This window comes from Mustela nivalis (assembly GCF_964662115.1).
Source record: "Mustela nivalis genome assembly, chromosome: 11".
NCBI lineage: Eukaryota > Metazoa > Chordata > Mammalia > Carnivora > Mustelidae > Mustela > Mustela nivalis.
The window spans coordinates 7,505,808-7,524,166 of NC_139030.1; the positions used below are offsets into that span (position 1 = coordinate 7,505,808).

At 39.5% G+C, this 18,359-nt stretch overlaps 1 protein-coding gene across 2 annotated transcripts in view; it reads right to left on the reverse strand.

The window, feature by feature from the left end:
- The window catches only part of CNTNAP5 (contactin associated protein family member 5), an 825,196-nt gene that overhangs the window by 53,968 nt on the left and 752,869 nt on the right, over nucleotides 1-18,359 (reverse strand). For both annotated transcript variants that reach the window (XM_082690270.1, XM_082690269.1), the window contains one exon: nucleotides 4,238-4,368. In XM_082690270.1, coding sequence (XP_082546396.1) covers nucleotides 4,238-4,368 — 131 coding nt within the window. The remainder of the gene's footprint in view (nucleotides 1-4,237; nucleotides 4,369-18,359) is intronic.

Sequence of the window (18,359 nt, forward strand, 5' to 3'; positions counted from 1 at the left end):
TAGGATGACCAGTGGTCTTGTCAAGTTGTTAAATGGGTTGGAAAAAGAAGATAATGGAACAAACTTTTTTTGAGTAAGTCCTACATGCCAGGCATCATGCTTGGTCTTTTAGTTATGTTCTTCCATATAATCTTTATAAAAACTGACTGAGCTCAGTTTGCATTCTCATCCCCCCTCTTTTTTAATAAAGCAGTAGACCAGAGTTCAAAAAGGTGAGTAATGGTCTAAGATCACATAATGTAAGTAGTGGAACAGAAATTCACATTCAGGTCCTATAGGAATGCCTTTCTTAACCTCAGGATTTTCATCTCTGGAAAAAAGGAAGTAATCATTTTGCTTGAAAAGTGCCTCGAACCTCCTTCTTTACAGTTTTTTGTTGAGCTGGCATTTGAGTAAACTGGCTTTATCTGTTTAATGCCATGCATGCATTTTAAATAGGAACACTGAAGTTCACCTCCATCACCAGGGCATTTTGGGTGACCTGTACCTTAAAAAACACTAGCCAAATTACAATTCTCAAATCATCTCCGGGAGTACTTGCTCCTGGTTGTGGCCCAGTCCTCATGTCTTCCTTCTTAGCATTAAAAGACAGGAGGAGGAATAGCAACTCAAGGGTTAGGGGTTGTGAGGGAATCTGTTTTTAGGCACAGGAAGCCTCTGGCTGATTGACTATGGTGATTCCCACCTGCCCTCTCTCTCTCTAACCAGTTCTGAGTAAGGCCTATACCCTGCCTCACAGGACCTACGGGCAGGACTGGAGATGTAGTAGGAGCCTACACTTTCCTGTTTTTACTGAACAGTTTTTTTCTAAGCAGGAAAGGAGAAGAGAACTAGGCAGGATAAGAGGGATGGTAGTAGTATCAGGGAGGCAGGTGTGTTGTATTACTGTGTCAATAAACTGATTTAAAATTATTTTTTAAAAAGTCTCCATTCCAGTTTTTTCTGCACTTTTTGTTTCTGCACTCTCATGTGCTTATCATTCACTATTAAACTGATTGTTGGAAATCCTTTTTACAGAAAAAAGAAGGAAATACCTCCTATTGTTCATTCTCTCACTGACCTGTTTCTGTCTTTCATTTGTGCAAAAGAATAAAGAAAACAAAAAGAAGGAAAATTTTAATCATACGTACACATTCCCACCAGAATGGATCCTGCATGTCCCATCAGTACCTCAGTCAAAACATTCAAATGAGGAGTCATCTTTTCCCTCCCTTTCATCCTCCAGTCTTACACCAACCCAGACTTTCTCCAAAGATGTGTCCCCTTTATTTTTCAAGAGTAAATTCCAGAGAGAAGCTCATTATATTATAATCACTCAGGGATTTTTTTTTTTTTTTACCACATTATGGACAATTATTCTTCAACCTCCACTCAAACAAGAAAACTAATAGTCAATCTTGACTTCTGCCATAGCCCACATCCAAAAGGTTGCCCAGTGCCACTGATGTTATAACATTTCACATCACCATCTCCATGGTTTTTCCACTGCACTAACTGAATCCCTCATGATCTCTTTCTGAGTGGCCTCAGTCATGCCTCATCACTCCCAAATGTGTACTTCCATGCAGTGATCACAGTGAATCCCTAAAAATGAAATTCTAGCCACACTGCTTACCCAATGGTTTCCCTTCATTTTGCCACAGGGCCAATTTTATCTCCTCCACGTAATACATTAAGCCCTATGGAATTCATTCATTCTGTTCATGAATACTAATTGAGTCCCTGCTGTATGTTAGGCACTGCTTGATAAAGTGGGGGTTCTATGAAAACAGTGAAAAAAAATTCCCATCTTCTAGAAGAAAGAGAAGATAAAGAATTAGATAAATAAATAAATAATATTGAATGTTAGATTGTGTTTAACTATGGTAGTGAGAAAGTCAAAGGGCTAAGTCACTGTATTAAGGTGATCAAAAATGGCCTCATTGAGAATAGCTTTTTGAGTGAAGTCCTGAAAGAAGTGTAAGTACAACAAGGAATGTAACAGCAAGGGGGCCAGAGTGGCATGAGTAGAGTCAAAGAAAATACTGATCGATGAGAAGCAACATGGGAATGAAGCTGTGGACGCTTGGCCATGGAGATCCCCTTAAGCCTCTGCTAGGTCTTTGGCTTTTACTGTACATGAGAAAGAAAACCATTAAAATGTTTGGATGGAAGAGCACTACCATCTGATTAATATTTTAATAGGATCTCTCTGGCTCCTGTCTTGAGAGCACACTGTAGGGGAACAAAAAACAAAAAGTGAAGGAGGTATCTGTCAATTAAGATGAAAATGTAAACTATAATAATCCAAGGAAGAAATGAGGGTGGCTGGGACGGGGTAGAAATTGGTGATCAACAGGATGTTGCAGGTGAAGAAGAGAGATATCAGAGATGATACTATAATGTTTACACTGAGGTGATGCAAGAATAGTGCAGTCATAAACTGGCGTGTGGAAGATTATGGGGTAGGGAATGTTTAGGGAAATATTTTCAGTAATTCATTGTGAAATTTGTAACATTCAAGATGCCCAAAGGACATTCAGGGAGATAAACCAAGTAGGCAATGATAGATAGGTCTGGAATTCAGAGAAAGGATTGGAGTTAGATGTACCTTTGGGATTAATTAATCAGCATTCCATGGCACTTAAAGATGTGAGTCTGAGTGAGATTAGACACAGAATGAGTGCAGACACAAAGGAAATGAAGATGAGTCCTGGGATGCTCCACTTCAGATGACGATGGGAGGGCAATGAAAGAGAAAACAAGGAGCAGCTAGCAGAGACCGAAGAAACAGCAGGTCAAAGTGATGTTCTACAAGCTAAATAAGAATTTATCTCAAGAGCTAAGGCATTACTCTGTCAAATGCCAATGGGAGGACAATTAAGGAAATGATTGTTAGATTATGTAAGACTACTGGTGTTTTGAGAAGTATAATTTTAGTCCACCGCAGAGAAAAATCCTTTACTGGCTTAAGAAAAAGGAAGTGCAGCTTGGAAGACCAATTATTTAAACATTTCCAAGGATGTAGGCAAAAAACTGAAAGAAAAAATGGGACACTGTATGAAGTCAGACAAGAGAGATGTTCCCCTCCCTGATGTAGAGAGTGTTTTTTGTCATGTTGTATTGTGTTGTGTTGTATTGTAGTTACATTTGTAATGCATGCAAACCTTGCATGTTTATGCTTTGGGAAGTCATCCAACAGAACTAGGAAATGTTGACAAAGGAGGGGAAGATGCTATAGTGATGTTCTTCAGTGGGGTAAGAGACCTGTTCCACAAGTCATGGAATCAGTCTTAGATAGAAGCCCTGTCTGCTCATATTCACCAACATGAGGGAGACAGAGTGCCTGAACACCAATGCATGTGGGCGGGTGTATGTGGTGGTGAGAGTGTGCAGGCATTCTAAATGCTACATTTATCACAAGAAAGAAGAAAACAAAGTTAACTTGTGCAAGTAAAGAGAGGGTTGTAATTGTTGTGGTGTAAGGAGAAAGAAGTAGGTTTAAAATTACCATCTAGGTGGTCCAGAAAGTGAAAGATTAAAAAAATAATAATAATAAGAGGCACTTGCTAGACAGATGGAAGGGCTCACTTGAGGTCATGATTAGAATAGGATGAGCTGGACTCTGCCACTTCTCTCACCTGATCCTTGCCTTTTATACCAAGACCAATGGAATTCCAGTGTACCTGCCACACACTATAACCTGCTGGACCTCTTTGCTTATTCTCATGTAGACCCACCGTCTGAGCATTTCTTTCCCTCCTCCAGTTTGCCAGTTCCTAGTCACCTTCATTACTCAGTTTATTCCTAACTTTATCCAAGAAAAAAATACTGATGCCCAGAAGAGATCAGTGACATCATCTATGTTCCCATATCTGTGCAATTTCAACCCTAGCCCTTGCGAGTCTCTTGTGATTTTCTCTTCAGTTGTGTGTCTTCATCTTATACTCCAGTTCGGGGTTACCAAACTTGATCGAGCTTCAGAATCACCTGCTACCCCTCTTGCAAAGAAGTTTTGATTAAGTAGATCTGATGTCAGGCCCCAAAATCTGCATCCCTATCAAGGTCTCAGGTGATGTTGGTACTGGTAGGAAGAGGGGAACACACTGTAGTTCAATTTTGTTCAGTTCTTCAAAAGCTGGAGTCAAGTATCTGTCTCTAGAACTTGGCTGCACACTTGGTTTAGGGTAGAAGCTCAGAAAATTTTACTGACAGACAAAGCATATTTGGCTGAATGAGAAGAAGAGAAGTAAGGTACCTGAATTGTAAGCTCTCTTCCCTCCCGGTTAATGTTCAGGTGGTGCATCCTTCTGTTAGCAAAGTTCTCTGCATCAATATTGAAAACGTGGCTTTCTTCCTTGCTTAGCTGATAGCGAACCTGTAAGCTTCCTTGAAAAAATATTAGAAATTAGAATTAAACATAGGATTCATAAAATGCAAAAATATTATCAGATTGCCTTAGTTGATCATTACTGTTTTCTAAGGATTTATATATATCCTTTTATTATCCAAATTTTTTAAAATGCTATATTAGTACATTATATAGTGTATAGCATACATATATTACTATTTGTATATACATATATCCTATATATTATATTATTATATACATACTATATGTACTATACAAATTTCATTATTCAAATTTTTTTAAAATGCTGTATTATTATGACATCTGGGTCCATATGGAAAATCCTGAGTACATGTGCAAAATTTGTGTGTGTTGTGCATGTGTGTGTGTGTGTGTGTGTGTGTGATGAGAAACCATAATGCCAGGTTGGAATATAAAAGAAGTTCAAGTCTATTGTGTAATTGGATTGTCAAAACTTTAATAAGATAGAATCCTTTTCCATTCTCTCTTCAATTCCTACCACTTTTTATAATTCCTTTACTTCCTAATTGCCTTCATGGAATTTCATACTACATAATGTGAAATAAGATTATAAAATCATCTAAGCCAGAATAGAAGAAAAGCATTTGGCCTATTAGACCGATACACAATTGAATCAGTTGATACAAGAACCACTACAGCTAATGCTGGTTTTTCCCTGGTTCGTTTGCTCTCTCTCCTTTTGGCTCTGTCTGTTGCATATTTCTACATATGGTTTCCTAACTATTATCGTCTGGGTTTTTATCACTTAAATATGAATACTAGCTCTGGAGCAGTAGCATATTTGGTGCTGAGAGTTGCTGAGTTGCAGTGGTGGTGCAAATGTTCAGGTATAGGGCAAGGGGACCTGGCCACAGCCAGCCTATAATAAGGAAACACCCTTTATGTGCACTGTGGGTTGTTCAGTGGCATGCTCTTCCAGACTCCTTCTAGTTATAAGAACTGGAGTGTTTTCATGTCTATTTCAACCCAATAAACTAAATCAGAATGTGATAATTATGTGTTAGGTACGGTGATGAGGACCACATTTCTTGAGGGTATTTGGAGTCTTGCCATTCCACTGTCTGGGTAATTCATATACACATGCAGATTCTGCAAATGTATTCTGTATGCATTTGTCCATTTTAAAATAACTTATATTTTAAACCTCTTCTCTAACACCTGCTTCACAATGATCCATCTTACATGTTAACAATCTCATAGGGACCATGTCTATCAGAGTTTTCTGAAGCATCCCCAACATCACAGTTTATGTCTAAAATACTGCAACCATACAAATACTGATATCAATGTCTTAGGAGTTTTGATGCAATCATTATCTTCTCCTACAGGCTCTGCTCATTTCTACTTTAACAGGTACTGGACTGTTTTATTTGTATACTCACCTGTCTCTCACACAAATTTCTAAGCACCTTGAGGATCTGCACATATCTTAGATTCCCAGCGTCTGGACTATGGTAAATGCTCAGTAAATTTTAAAGGAAACAAGCAAGCAAGCAAGGAGGGAGAGAGAAAGAAGAGGGAAGGAGGAGAGGAGGGAGGGAGGGAAGGAGAAAGGAAGGAAGGAAGTTAAGAAGGAAGGGAGGAAGGCAAGCAGGAAGGCAGGAAGGAAGGATGAACAAATTCAGTGGGGCTTAGAAACTTTTATATCTAAAGAAATAACTCCTCTGAAACAGTACAAATCTAGGTGATACATATTCTCAATAAATTCAGAGGCCAATGAATTATTCTTAGAAACTGTTTCACCTTGGTAGTTACTGACTTAAAGCTGGGAGAACTTCAGAAGAACACAAGGAGTGGTATGCCTGAGGAAGTGGATAATTCCTGAAGGTTCCCTCTACAATTTGGTTGTGTCTGCACTAGCTTATCCTCCTGCATTTGAGGCTGTGATGTTTCAGGGAATTAATTCAGATTTGGATTCCAACCAATTGGCTTGAATATTTTGTCTCTTTTTAGTGTTTAGGGTTCTATCTCTTTCCCATGCATCTGGATTTGCCTTATATATCTAGTCCAGTTGTTTTCAAATTGTTTGCAAATTAGAGCACTTTTGGGGGCCTGGCTGGTTTAGCCAATAGAATGAACAACTCTTGACTTCAGTGTTGTGCATTTGAGCCCCATGTTGGGTGTAGAGACTACTTAAAAAAATAAAATATTTAACAAAACAGAATATTTTATTAAATGAAACCTAAAGTGAAAGTTATAGAAATCAGAACAACCCTGGAGCTTCTTGAGTTGACACAAGAATGGAGGCTACCTCTAGGCTGCTGATGCCACTGTCCTCTCCCCCTCCACCCACCTTCACCCCAAAACCTCATGTTGGCCCAAAGAACTCTTTGGTCTCCCAGAAGCATAGTAGAAAACCTTGACTCTTCAGAGTGACAACTCAGCCTATTAGGATTTGGTTACATCTGTCCTGGACAGCTTTGTATCACTCATGTGCACCTCATAAGACATCCTATAGAGCAGTCTCTCCCTGCAGTCCTGACCATTGGGACCACACATTCCAAATACTCATAGGCACATAGGTTTGACAAGCTTACAGTTGGATTTATCTAGGCTTTAATTGATCAGTGACAGATCATCTCTACATATCTATGTGGATGTTTCTAGCTGAGGAGAGAGACCTTCAGGTTAAGGAGAAGCCATGCTCTCCTTGGGAGATGTTGGATCTCTTTTTGTTTCTTTTCTTTTTTCTCCTTAAACAACATAAATTTATTTTATCTGGACAATAGTTCTGGATTCTAGAAGTACAAAATGTCTTCTTAAAGGCTCTAGGCTAGGATACTTTTATGCCTCTTCTTCGCTTCTGGTGGATGCTGGCAGTCCCTGGCGGTCCTTGGCTTGTAGATGCGTCACTCAGATGTTCTTGATCTTCACATGATCTTCTCCCTGGTCTCTCCGCTGGCTCTATTTCAAAACTCTTCTAATATTCAACAAAGGATACCACATACCATTTAGCAGGTTGTTTTATTATTCCTATCCTGCTCGATAATTGTCTATTCATAAGCATGGGAAAAAATGAAGTAGAAACTAAAAATTGAAAAGTCCAAATAATATCTAGTTGAATTCTTGAGTTGGCTTTAGGGTAAAGGTTCCTTCATCTCAGTCATTTAAAAACATGATTTTGTTTTCTTTTTTCTTACCGGTTACCACTTTTCCAGTGTTTTTACTCTACTGTCTTCCACGCTGCCATTAGTGTGACTATTATAACACGTATTCAGTCTTGCAACTCTAGCACTTAAAAAAATCCTAAGCCTCCTTAATTCTGTATGATATATTCCAACTTCTTAGCCTGATGTACAAAGGTTTTTTTTTAAATCTTTCTAACTTTATCACATACATATTTTTCATATCTGAATCATACCTGAATACTCAGCATCTTTCCAAATAATGCACTTCTTTACCTCTGTGTGCTTTTCTTTTCCTCTGCCTCCTCTTCTTCCTGGCAGGTTACATGTCATTCTTTTATATCCAGCTCATGTGACCCAAGTCTTCACCAACCCCTAAGGGCGGCATAATCTACTATATTGCCACTGTGCTCACTTTTAGTAAGAAACTCAATTTATCATGTTTACATTGTCTTTCCTCTTGAATTTAAGGCCCCTAGGAGGGGTAGTTGCCTATTCATCTTTGTATCTATAAAGTATAACACAGGGTTGGCTATCATAATCCTCCAGAAGATATTTTTTGAATAAAAATCCATTCTGGAGAATTTTATTAACACTCCACCAAAATTATGAACTAAAAATTATTCAATACCTAATGTGTGCCAGATACTAAATAAATGAATAGTTACAATATTTTAGTCCTATTTTTAAGAAGTTTATAATCTAGTTGAAAGCAAAAGCAAGGTCATACACACCTACTGTATTTTAGATATTTAATTCTGTATTAAAGATACTTCTAGAAGATGGCGGAGAAGTAGCAGGCTGAGACTATTTCAGCTAGCCAGAGATCAGCTAGATAGCTTATCTAAAGATTGCAAACACCTGAAAATCCATCGGCAGATCAAAGAGAAGAAGAATAGCAATTCTGAAAACAGAAAAACAACCACTTTCTGAAAGGTAGGACCGGCGGAGAAGTGAATCCAAAGCGACGGGAAGATAGACCCCGGGGGGAGGGGCCGGCTCCCGGCAAGCGGCGGAGCAACGGCGCACAAAGTCAGGACTTTTAAAAGTCTGTTCCGCTGAGGGACATCGCTCCAGAGGCTAAACCGAGGCGAAGCCCACGCGGGGTCAGCGTGGCCTCAGGTCCCGCAGGGTCACAGAAGGATCGGGGGTGTCTGAGTGTCGCAGAGCTTGCGGGTATTGGAACGGGAAAGCCGGCTACAGAGACAGAGCTGACAGTAAGCTCGCAGCTCGGGGTGACCTTGAACTGGTCGCAGGCTCGGAGCGCGGCCGGAGGTCAGGCAGACGGGAGTAACTGGGCGCTGTTCTCTGAGGGTGCACTGAGGAGTGCGGCCCTGGGCTCTCGGCTCCTCCGGGCGGGAGACCAGGAGGCCGCCATTTGTATTCCCGTCCTCCGGAACTCTACGGAAAGCGCTCAGGGAACAAAAGCTCCTGAAAGCAAACCCGAGCGGATTACGCACCCCGGCCCCTGATAAGGGCGGTGCAATTCCGCCTGGGGCAAAGACACTTGAGAATCACTACAACAGGCCCCACCCCCAGAAGATCAACAAGAAATCCAGCCGAGACCAAGTTCACCTACCAAGGAGTGCGGTTTCAATACCAAGGAGAGCAGCAGAATTCCGGCGGAGGAGAAAGCCAAGCACGGAACTCATGGCTTTTTCCCTGTGATTTTTTTTTTTAGTCTTGCAGTTAATTTAATTTTTTCTTTTTTATTTTTTGGTTTTTTTTTCGCCTTCGGGTAAAATTTTTTTTTTTTTAACTGTTACCTTTTTCTTTTTAAACGATTTTTACTAGTTTATCTAATATATATATTTTTTCTTTTTTATATTTTTCTTATTTGTTTTCTTTTTTAAAATTCTTTTCTTTTCTTTTTCTCTTCCTTCCTTTTTGAACCTCTTTTTATCCCCTTTCTCCCCCCTCACGATTTGGGATCTCTTCTAATTTGGTTAAAGCATATTTTCCTGGGGTTGTTGCCACCCTTTTAGTATTTTACTTGCCCCTTCATATACTCTTATCTAGACAAAATGACAAGACGGAAAAATTCAACACAAAAAAAAGAACAAGAGGCAGTACCGAAGGCTAGGGACCTAATCAATACAGACATTGGTAATATGTCAGATCTAGAGTTCAGAATGACAATTCTCAAGGTTCTCGCTGGGATCGAAAAAGGCATGGAAGATATTAGAGAAACCCTCTCGAGAGATATAAAAGCCCTTTCTGGAGAAATAAAAGAACTAAAATCTAACCAAGTTGAAATCAAAAAAGCTATTAATGAGGTGCAATAAAAAATGGAGGCTCTCACTGCTAGGATAAATGAGGCAGAAGAAAGAATTAGTGATATAGAAGACCAAATGACAGAGAATAAAGAAGCTGAGCAAAAGAGGGACAAACAGCTACTGGACCACGAGGGGAGAATTCGAGAGATAAGTGACACCATAAGACGAAACAACATTAGAATAATTGGGATTCCAGAAGAAGAAGAAAGAGACAGAGGAGCAGAAGGTATACTAGAGAGAATTATTGGGGAGAATTTCCCCAATATGGCAAAGGGAACGAGCATCAAAATTCAGGAGGTTCAGAAAACGCCCCGCAAAATCAATAAGAATAGGCCCATACCCCGTCACCTAATAGTAAAATTTACAAGTCTCAGTGACAAAGAGAAAATCCTGAAAGCAGCCCGGGAAAAGAAGTCTATAACATACAATGGTAAAAATATTAGATTGGCAGCTGACTTATCCACAGAGACCTGGCAGGCCAGAAAGAGCTGGCATGATATTTTCAGAGCACTAAATGAGAAAAACATGCAGCCCAGAATACTATATCCAGCTAGGCTATCATTGAAAATAGAAGGAGAGATTAAAAGCTTCCAGGAAAAACAACAACTGAAAGAATTTGCAAACACCAAACCAGCTCTACAGGAAATATTGAAAGGGGTCCTCTAAGCAAAGAGAGAGCCTACAAGTGGTAGATCAGAAAGGAACAGAGACCATAAACAGTAACAGTCACCTTACAGGCAATACAATGGCCCTAAATTCATATCTCTCAATAGTTACCCTGAATGTTAATGGGCTTAATGCCCCTGTCAAAAGACACAGGGTATCAGAATGGATAAAAAAACAAAACCCATCTATATGTTGCCTCCAAGAAACTCATTTTAAGCCCGAAGACACCTCCAGATTTAAAGTGAGGGGGTGGAAAAGAATTTACCATGCTAATGGACATCAGAAGAAAGCAGGAGTGGCAATCCTTATATCAGATCAATTAGATTTTAAGCCAAAGGCTATAATAAGAGATGAGGAAGGACACTATATCATACTCAAAGGGTCTGTCCAACAAGAAGATTTAACAATTTTAAATATCTATGCCCCCAACGTGGGAGCAGCCAACTATATAAACCAATTAATAACAAAATCAAAGAAACACATCAACAATAATACAATAATAGTAGGGGACTTTAACACTCCCCTCACTGAAATGGACAGATCATCCAAGCAAAAGATCAGCAAGGAAATAAAGGCCTTAAACGACACACTGGACCAGATGGACATCACAGATATATTCAGAACATTTCATCCCAAAGCAACAGAATACACATTCTTCTCTAGTGCACATGGAACATTCTCCAGAATAGATCATATCCTCGGTCCTAAATCAGGACTCAACCGGTATCAAAAGATTGGGATCATTCCCTGCATATTTTCAGACCACAATGCTCTAAAGCTAGAACTCAACCACAAAACGAAGTTTGAAAAGAATCCAAATACATGGAGACTAAATAGCATCCTTCTAAAGAATGAATGGGTCAACCGGGAAATTAAAGAAGAATTGAAAAAAATCATGGAAACAAATGATAATGAAAATATAACGGTTCAAAATCTGTGGGACACAACAAAGGCAGTCCTGAGAGGAAAATATATAGCGGTACAAGCCTTTCTCAAGAAACAAGAAAGGTCTCAGGTACACAACCTAACCCTACACCTAAAGGAGCTGGAGAAAGAACAAGAAAGAAACCCTAAGCCCAGCAGGAGAAGAGAAATCATAAAGATCAGAGCAGAAATCAATGAAATAGAAACCAAAAAAAAAAAAAAATAGAGCAAATCAACGAAAGTAGGAGCTGGTTCTTTGAAAGAATTAATAAAATTGATAAACCCCTGGCCCGACTTATCAAAAAGAAAAGAGATAGGACCCAAATAAATAAAATCATGAATGAAAGAGGAGAGATCACAACTAACACCAAAGAAATACAAACTATTATAAGAACATACTATGAGCAACTCTACGGCAATAAATTTGACAATCTGGAAGAAATGGATGCATTCCTAGAAACATATAAACTACCACAACTGAACCAGGAAGAAATAGAAAGCCTGAACAGACCCATAACCAGTAAGGAGATTGAAACAGTCATTAAAAATCTCCAAACAAACAAAAGCCCAGGGCCAGACGGCTTCCCGGGGGAATTCTACCAAACATTTAAAAAAGAACTACTTCCTATCCTCCTGAAACTGTTCCAAAAAATAGAAATGGAAGGAAAACTTCCAAACTCATTTTATGAGGCCAGCATCACCTTGGCATCACCTTGATCCCAAAACCAGACAAGGATCCCACCAAAAAAGAGAGCTATAGACCAATATCCTTGATGAACACAGATGCCAAAATACTCAACAAAATACTAGCCAATAGGATTCAACAGTACATTAAAAGGATTATTCACCACGACCAAGTGGGATTTATTCCAGGGCAGCAAGGTTGGTTCAACATCCGCAAATCAGTCAATGTGATACAACACATCAATAAAAGAAAGAACAAGAACCATATGATACTCTCAATAGATGCTGAAAAAGCATTTGACAAAGTACAGCATCCCTTCCTGATCAAAACTCTTCAAAGTGTAGGGATAGAGGGCACATACCTCAATATCATCAAAGCCATCTATGAAAAACCCACCGCAAATAACATTCTCAATGGAGAAAAACTGAAAGCTTTTCCGCTAAGGTCAGGAACACGGCAGGGATGTCCATTATCACCACTGCTATTCAACATAGTACTAGAGGTCCTAGCCTCAGCAATCAGACAACAAAAGGAAATTAAAGGCATCCAAATCAGCAAAGAAGAAGTCAAATTATCACTCTTCACAGATGATATGATACTATATGTGGAAAACCCAAAAGACTCCACTCCAAAACTGCTAGAACTTGTACAGGAATTCAGTAAAGTGTCAGGATATAAAATCAATGCACAGAAATCAGTTGCATTTCTCTACACCAACAGCAAGACAGAAGAAAGAGAAATTAAGGAGTTAATCCCATTTACAATTGCACCCAAAACCATAAGATACCTAGGAATAAACATAACCAAAGAGACACAGTATCTATACTCAGAAAACTATAAAGTACTCATGAAAGAAATTGAGGAAGACACAAAGAAATGGAAAAATGTTCCATGCTCCTGGATTGGAAGAATAAATATTGTGAAAATGTCTATGCTACCTAAAGCAATCTACACATTTAATGCAATTCCTATCAAAGTACCATCCATCTTTTTCAAAGAAATGGAACAAATAATGCTAAAATTTATATGGAACCAGAAAAGACCTCGAATAGCCAAAGGGATATTGAAAAAGAAAGCCAACGTTGGTGGCATTACAATTCCGGACTTCAAGCTCTATTACAAAGCTGTCATCCTCAAGACAGCATGGTACTGGCACAAAAACAGACCCATAGATCAATGGAACAGAATAGAGAGCCCAGAAATAGACCCTCAACTCTATGGTCAACTAATCTTCGACAAAGCAGGAAAGAATGTCCAATGGAAAAAAGACAGCCTCTTCAATAAATGGTGCTGGGAAAATTGGACAGCCACATGCAGAAAAATGAAATTGGACCATTTCCTTACACCACACACAAAAATAGACTCAAAATGGATGAAGGACCTCAATGTGCTAAAGGAATCCATCAAAATCCTTGAGGAGAACACAGGCAGCAACCTCTTCGACCTCAGCCACAGCAACATCTTCCTAGGAACAACGCCAAAGGCAAGGGAAACAAGGGCAAAAATGAACTATTGGGATTTCATCAAGATCAAAAGCTTTTGCACAGCAAAGGAAACAGTTAACAAAATCAAAAGACAACTGACAGAATGGGAGAAGATATTTGCAAACGACATATCAGATAAAGGACTAGTGTCCAGAATCTATAAAGAACTTAGCAAACTCAACACCCAAAGAACAAATAATCCAATCAAGAAATGGGCAGAGGACATGAACAGACATTTCTGCAAAGAAGACATCCAGATGGCCAACAGACACATGAAAAAGTGCTCCATATCACTCAGCATCAGGGAAATACAAATCAAAACCACAATGCGATATCACCTCACACCAGTCAGAATGGCTAAAATAAACAAGTCAGGAAATGACAGATGCTGGCGAGGATGCGGAGAAAGGGGAACCCTCCTACACTGTTGGTGGGAATGCAAGCTGGTGCAGCCACTCTGGAAAACAGCATGGAGGTTCCTCAAAATGTTGAAAATAGAACTGCCCTATGACCCAGCAATCGCACTATTGGGTATTTACCCTAAAGATACAAACATAGTGATCCAAAGGGGCACGTGCACCCGAATGTTTATAGCAGCAATGTCCACAATAGCCAAACTATGGAAAGAACCTAGATGTCCATCAACAGATGAATGGATCCAGAAGATGTGGTATATATACACAATGGAATACTATGCAGCCATCAAAAGAAATGAAATCTTGCCATTTGCGACAACATGGATGGAACTAGAGCGTATCATGCTTAGCGAAATAAGTCAAGCAGAGAAAGACAACTATCATATGATCTCCCTGATATGAGGAAGTGGTGATGCAACATGGGGGCTTAAGTGGGTAGGAGAAGAATAAATGAAACAAGATGGGATTGGGAGGGAGACAAACCATAAGTGACTCTTAATCTCACAAAACAAACTGAGGGTTGCTGGGGGGAGGGGGTTTGGGAGAAGGGGGTGGGATTATGGACATTGGGGAGGGTATGTGCTTTGATGAGTGCTGTGAAGTGTGTAAACCTGGTGATTCACAGACCTGTACCCCTGGGGATAAAAATATATGTTTATAAAAAATAAAAATTATATTTAAAAAAAAAAAAGATACTTCTATTCTTTTCATTTTTTTTTAATTTTGTTTATTTATTTCAGAGAGTGAGAGAAAGGGAGAGAAAACAAGTGGAAAGCAGAAGGAGACACAGACTTTCCACTGAGCAGAGAACCCAATGTGGGGCAGGATCCCAGGACCCCGGATCATGAGCTGAGCTGAAGGCAGATGCTTAACTGGCTGAGCTACCCCGGTGCCCCTAAAGATATGATTTCCTTTTTTATTTTTCCCTTTTTTGTTTCTTTTTTTTTTCTTTAAATAGTCTCTATGCCCAGTGTGGAGCCCAAAGAAGGGCTCGAACTCACAACCCTGAGATCAAGACTTGAGCTGAGATCAAGAGTCAAATGCTTAACTGACTGAGGTATCCAGGTGCCCCAAGATATTGATATTTTTTAATTAAATCCTCAGATCAGGAACTAGATTTTCAGGGATGTAAACAGCTACACAAATAAAGAATGATAATAAAAATAAGGAGAAGAAGATTCAAACTCAGAAGTACAGAACTTCAAAGTACATGTTCCCTCCAGTATAGCATCCTGACTGCAAAGAGATGTGTGGTGGGGAAGATGGATGAGTGGTTGGACAGAGATGTTGATGGTGGAGCAAAGGGAAAGGTAAATGATTTGACAGAACATACACATTTTGTGCATTCAAAATGATGATGCTGGTAACTAGTGCATCACTGAATTCTCCTGAAACCAATATTGCAATGTAAGTCAACTAACTAGAATTTAAATAATCTGAAAATGAAAACAAAAATTATGAGCAGTTAAAGGGCTGAGGGAATGAGATAGTGTTTTTCAGAGAAAGAGGTTTGTTGGAGGAAGGTAGAAGTTAGCTAGGAAAACAAAATAGAACAAAATATAAGGTGATATGCTTATGCAGTTGTAGAGATTTAAGAACAATGCTGTTGAGTTTTACCATGCTTGAAGCAGTAAAGCTGTAGGCCATTAGTGTTGATGAGCATATTAGCAGAACATGCACCCAACCAACCTTCTCATTCTGAAAGATGGAAAAAAAAATTAAGATCCTGCATGTTGAGGGGAAACTTGGAAGAGATTAGTAGAGAGAGACCAGGTAAAGAAGGTTCACACCAGAGTGACAAAGAATCTGGACTTGTGCTTGTAAAGAGGGGTCCCATAAAGGGCTTTAGACATATGAGTGACTGGCCTGACGTACAAAAATTGGTATCTAAAGAAAATTAGCCTACATACCCAGTGTGCATAGCAGATTTAAAGGGTCTTCCACCAGCATGGCCAGTTCTCACAATATCCACAACCTCCTGTCACCTTATTTACTAACCTATCAATTTCTAAACCCATGTCTTTTACCTTCTATTATTTAACTTATATAAACTGTCCATGATCTCACCTAATATCATTTTATGCATTGCTTCTCATCCTTCTCATGTACTTGAAGACATCACTTAGCCAACATACCCTACTTTTTTTTTTTTTTTTCAAGATTTTATTTATTTGACAGAGAGTAACATAGCAAGAGAGGGAACACAAGCAGGGAAGTAGGAAAGGGAGAAGCAGGCTTCCCGCTGATCAGGGAGCCTGACACAGGGCTTGAACCCAGGACCCTGGGATCATGACCTGAGCTGAAGGTAGATGCTTAATGACTGAGCCCCAACATCCTCCTTCCTTTACAACCTTTTTTATTGTTGTTTCATCCTCTGTATTGCTTCATTTCCATTAACATTTTTTCCTATCTTAAAGGAGAAAAAAATGAAAAGAAAAGAAAACTCTTCAACTTTTTTAACTTTAGCCATTGCCGTTTTTCTCTGTTCTCTTTTGGTCTGCAATAAAACTCCTGAGGCTTTATCTATATTTCCTGTCTCCAATTCCTCTCTCCCATCTACTTCTAAACTCCCTCCAATAAGATTTCACCCCTGGGTCTCTCCTAAAACTTCTATTGCTGAGGTCATTAATGACCTTCATGTTGCTAAATCTAATTTTCCACTTAAAATCCCCATCTTAACTCCCCTTAACTCTCCTTAACATTCTATACAGGTCACTCTCTTCTCTGTAAAATTCTTTATTTAGCTTCCAGGACATTCTCTCTCCTAGTTTCCTTCTTCACTGGCCATCTTTCTCCCTCTGCATCACTGATTCCTCTATTTCTGCCTGCCCTCTTAATGTTCAAGTACAAGGGCTCAGTCTATGGACTTTTCAATACTCACTGCCTTGACAATCTCATCCAGTGATAGGGTTCCAATGTTATCTTTTTGGTATCCTAGAATTTCTGTTACACGTAATTTGGAAAGCTGTAAGTTTGAAATCAAAGTGTCAGCATTTTCACAAGTCTTCTAAAGACTCCAGGGGAGAATCTTTCCTGTATTTTCGTAGTTTCTTCTGGGACCTGACAATCTTTGGTGTTCCTTGTCTTACATCGGCATTATTTCAATCTCTGCCTCTATTGTCATGTCACATGTCCTTCTCTCTGTGTGTCTCCATGTGTCCCTGAGTCTATGTATCCCTATCCCTTCTTCTTATAAAGATACCAGTCATTGGATTTAGGATCTACTCTAATCCAGCATGACTTTACGATAACTAGTTAATTGTACTAACTAATTAAGTTGTGTTAAGTTGTACCATTTCTACATAAAATCACATTCTGACGTTCTGAGGTGAATTTGGAGGGACACTACTGAACCCAGTATATTATCTAAATGTAGATCAATTCCAAATTTCTATCTCCAGATTGGTCTCCCCTGCCACCTGCAGGTTCCTCTATACAATTACTTTCTCAACATCTCTACTCAGATGTCTAATAACCTCAAACCTTAAGATGCCCAAGACAGAATTTATGATCCTCTTTTCTAAACCTGTTCCTTCCATAACTTCCCACCCAGAAGTGGCAAGCCTCTACTTCCCGGTGATTGGCCCAAAAAATCTTAGAACCTCCCCTCATGTTTCTTTGTCTCATACCCTATTTCCAGCAGAGTATGACATAATTTTATGCACCCCTTTTAAAATATATGCTGAGGGGCGCCTGGGTGGCTCAGCGGGTTAAAGCCTCTGCCTTTGGCTCAGGTTGTGATCCCAGGGTCTTGGGATCGAGCCCTGCATCGGGCTCTCTGCGGAGAGCCTGCTTCCTCCTCTCTCTCTGCCTGCCTCTCTGTCTACTTGTGATCTCTATCAAATAAATAGAAATAAAATCTTTAAAATAAAATAAAATATATGCTGAGTCCAACTATTTCTTTACCTCCCATCAATTCCATTATGACCCTCATCCAAATAGCCAACATTTCTCATCAGATGGTTTCAATAGCCTCCTAACTACTCCTCTTCTAGCCTTAGCTTCTTATAGACTATTCTTACCAGAGCACCTAGAACAATCTTGTTAAATCATATATATCAATAAAAATCAGATCAGTTGCTATAAATCAGATAAACTACTTCACTGCTCAAAGCCCTTCGATGACTCCCCATCTCATCCAGACTAGAAGGCAATGTCTTTGTTATGATTATAAGGCCCACTCACTTTTATTGCTTCTCTTTCCTTATCACCTACCCCGTTCCCCCTTTCCTTATTACCTTCCCCATTCCCCTTTCTCACTGGGACCCAGTCATGATGCTTCCCTTAACAAGCAAATATCTGTCTCAGACTTTGCATTTTCTGTTTTCTCTGCCTGGAACACTTTTCTCTGGATATACCCATATGTCCCCCCAAACCCACACCCACTCCAAAATCCTCCAAGTCTTTGCTC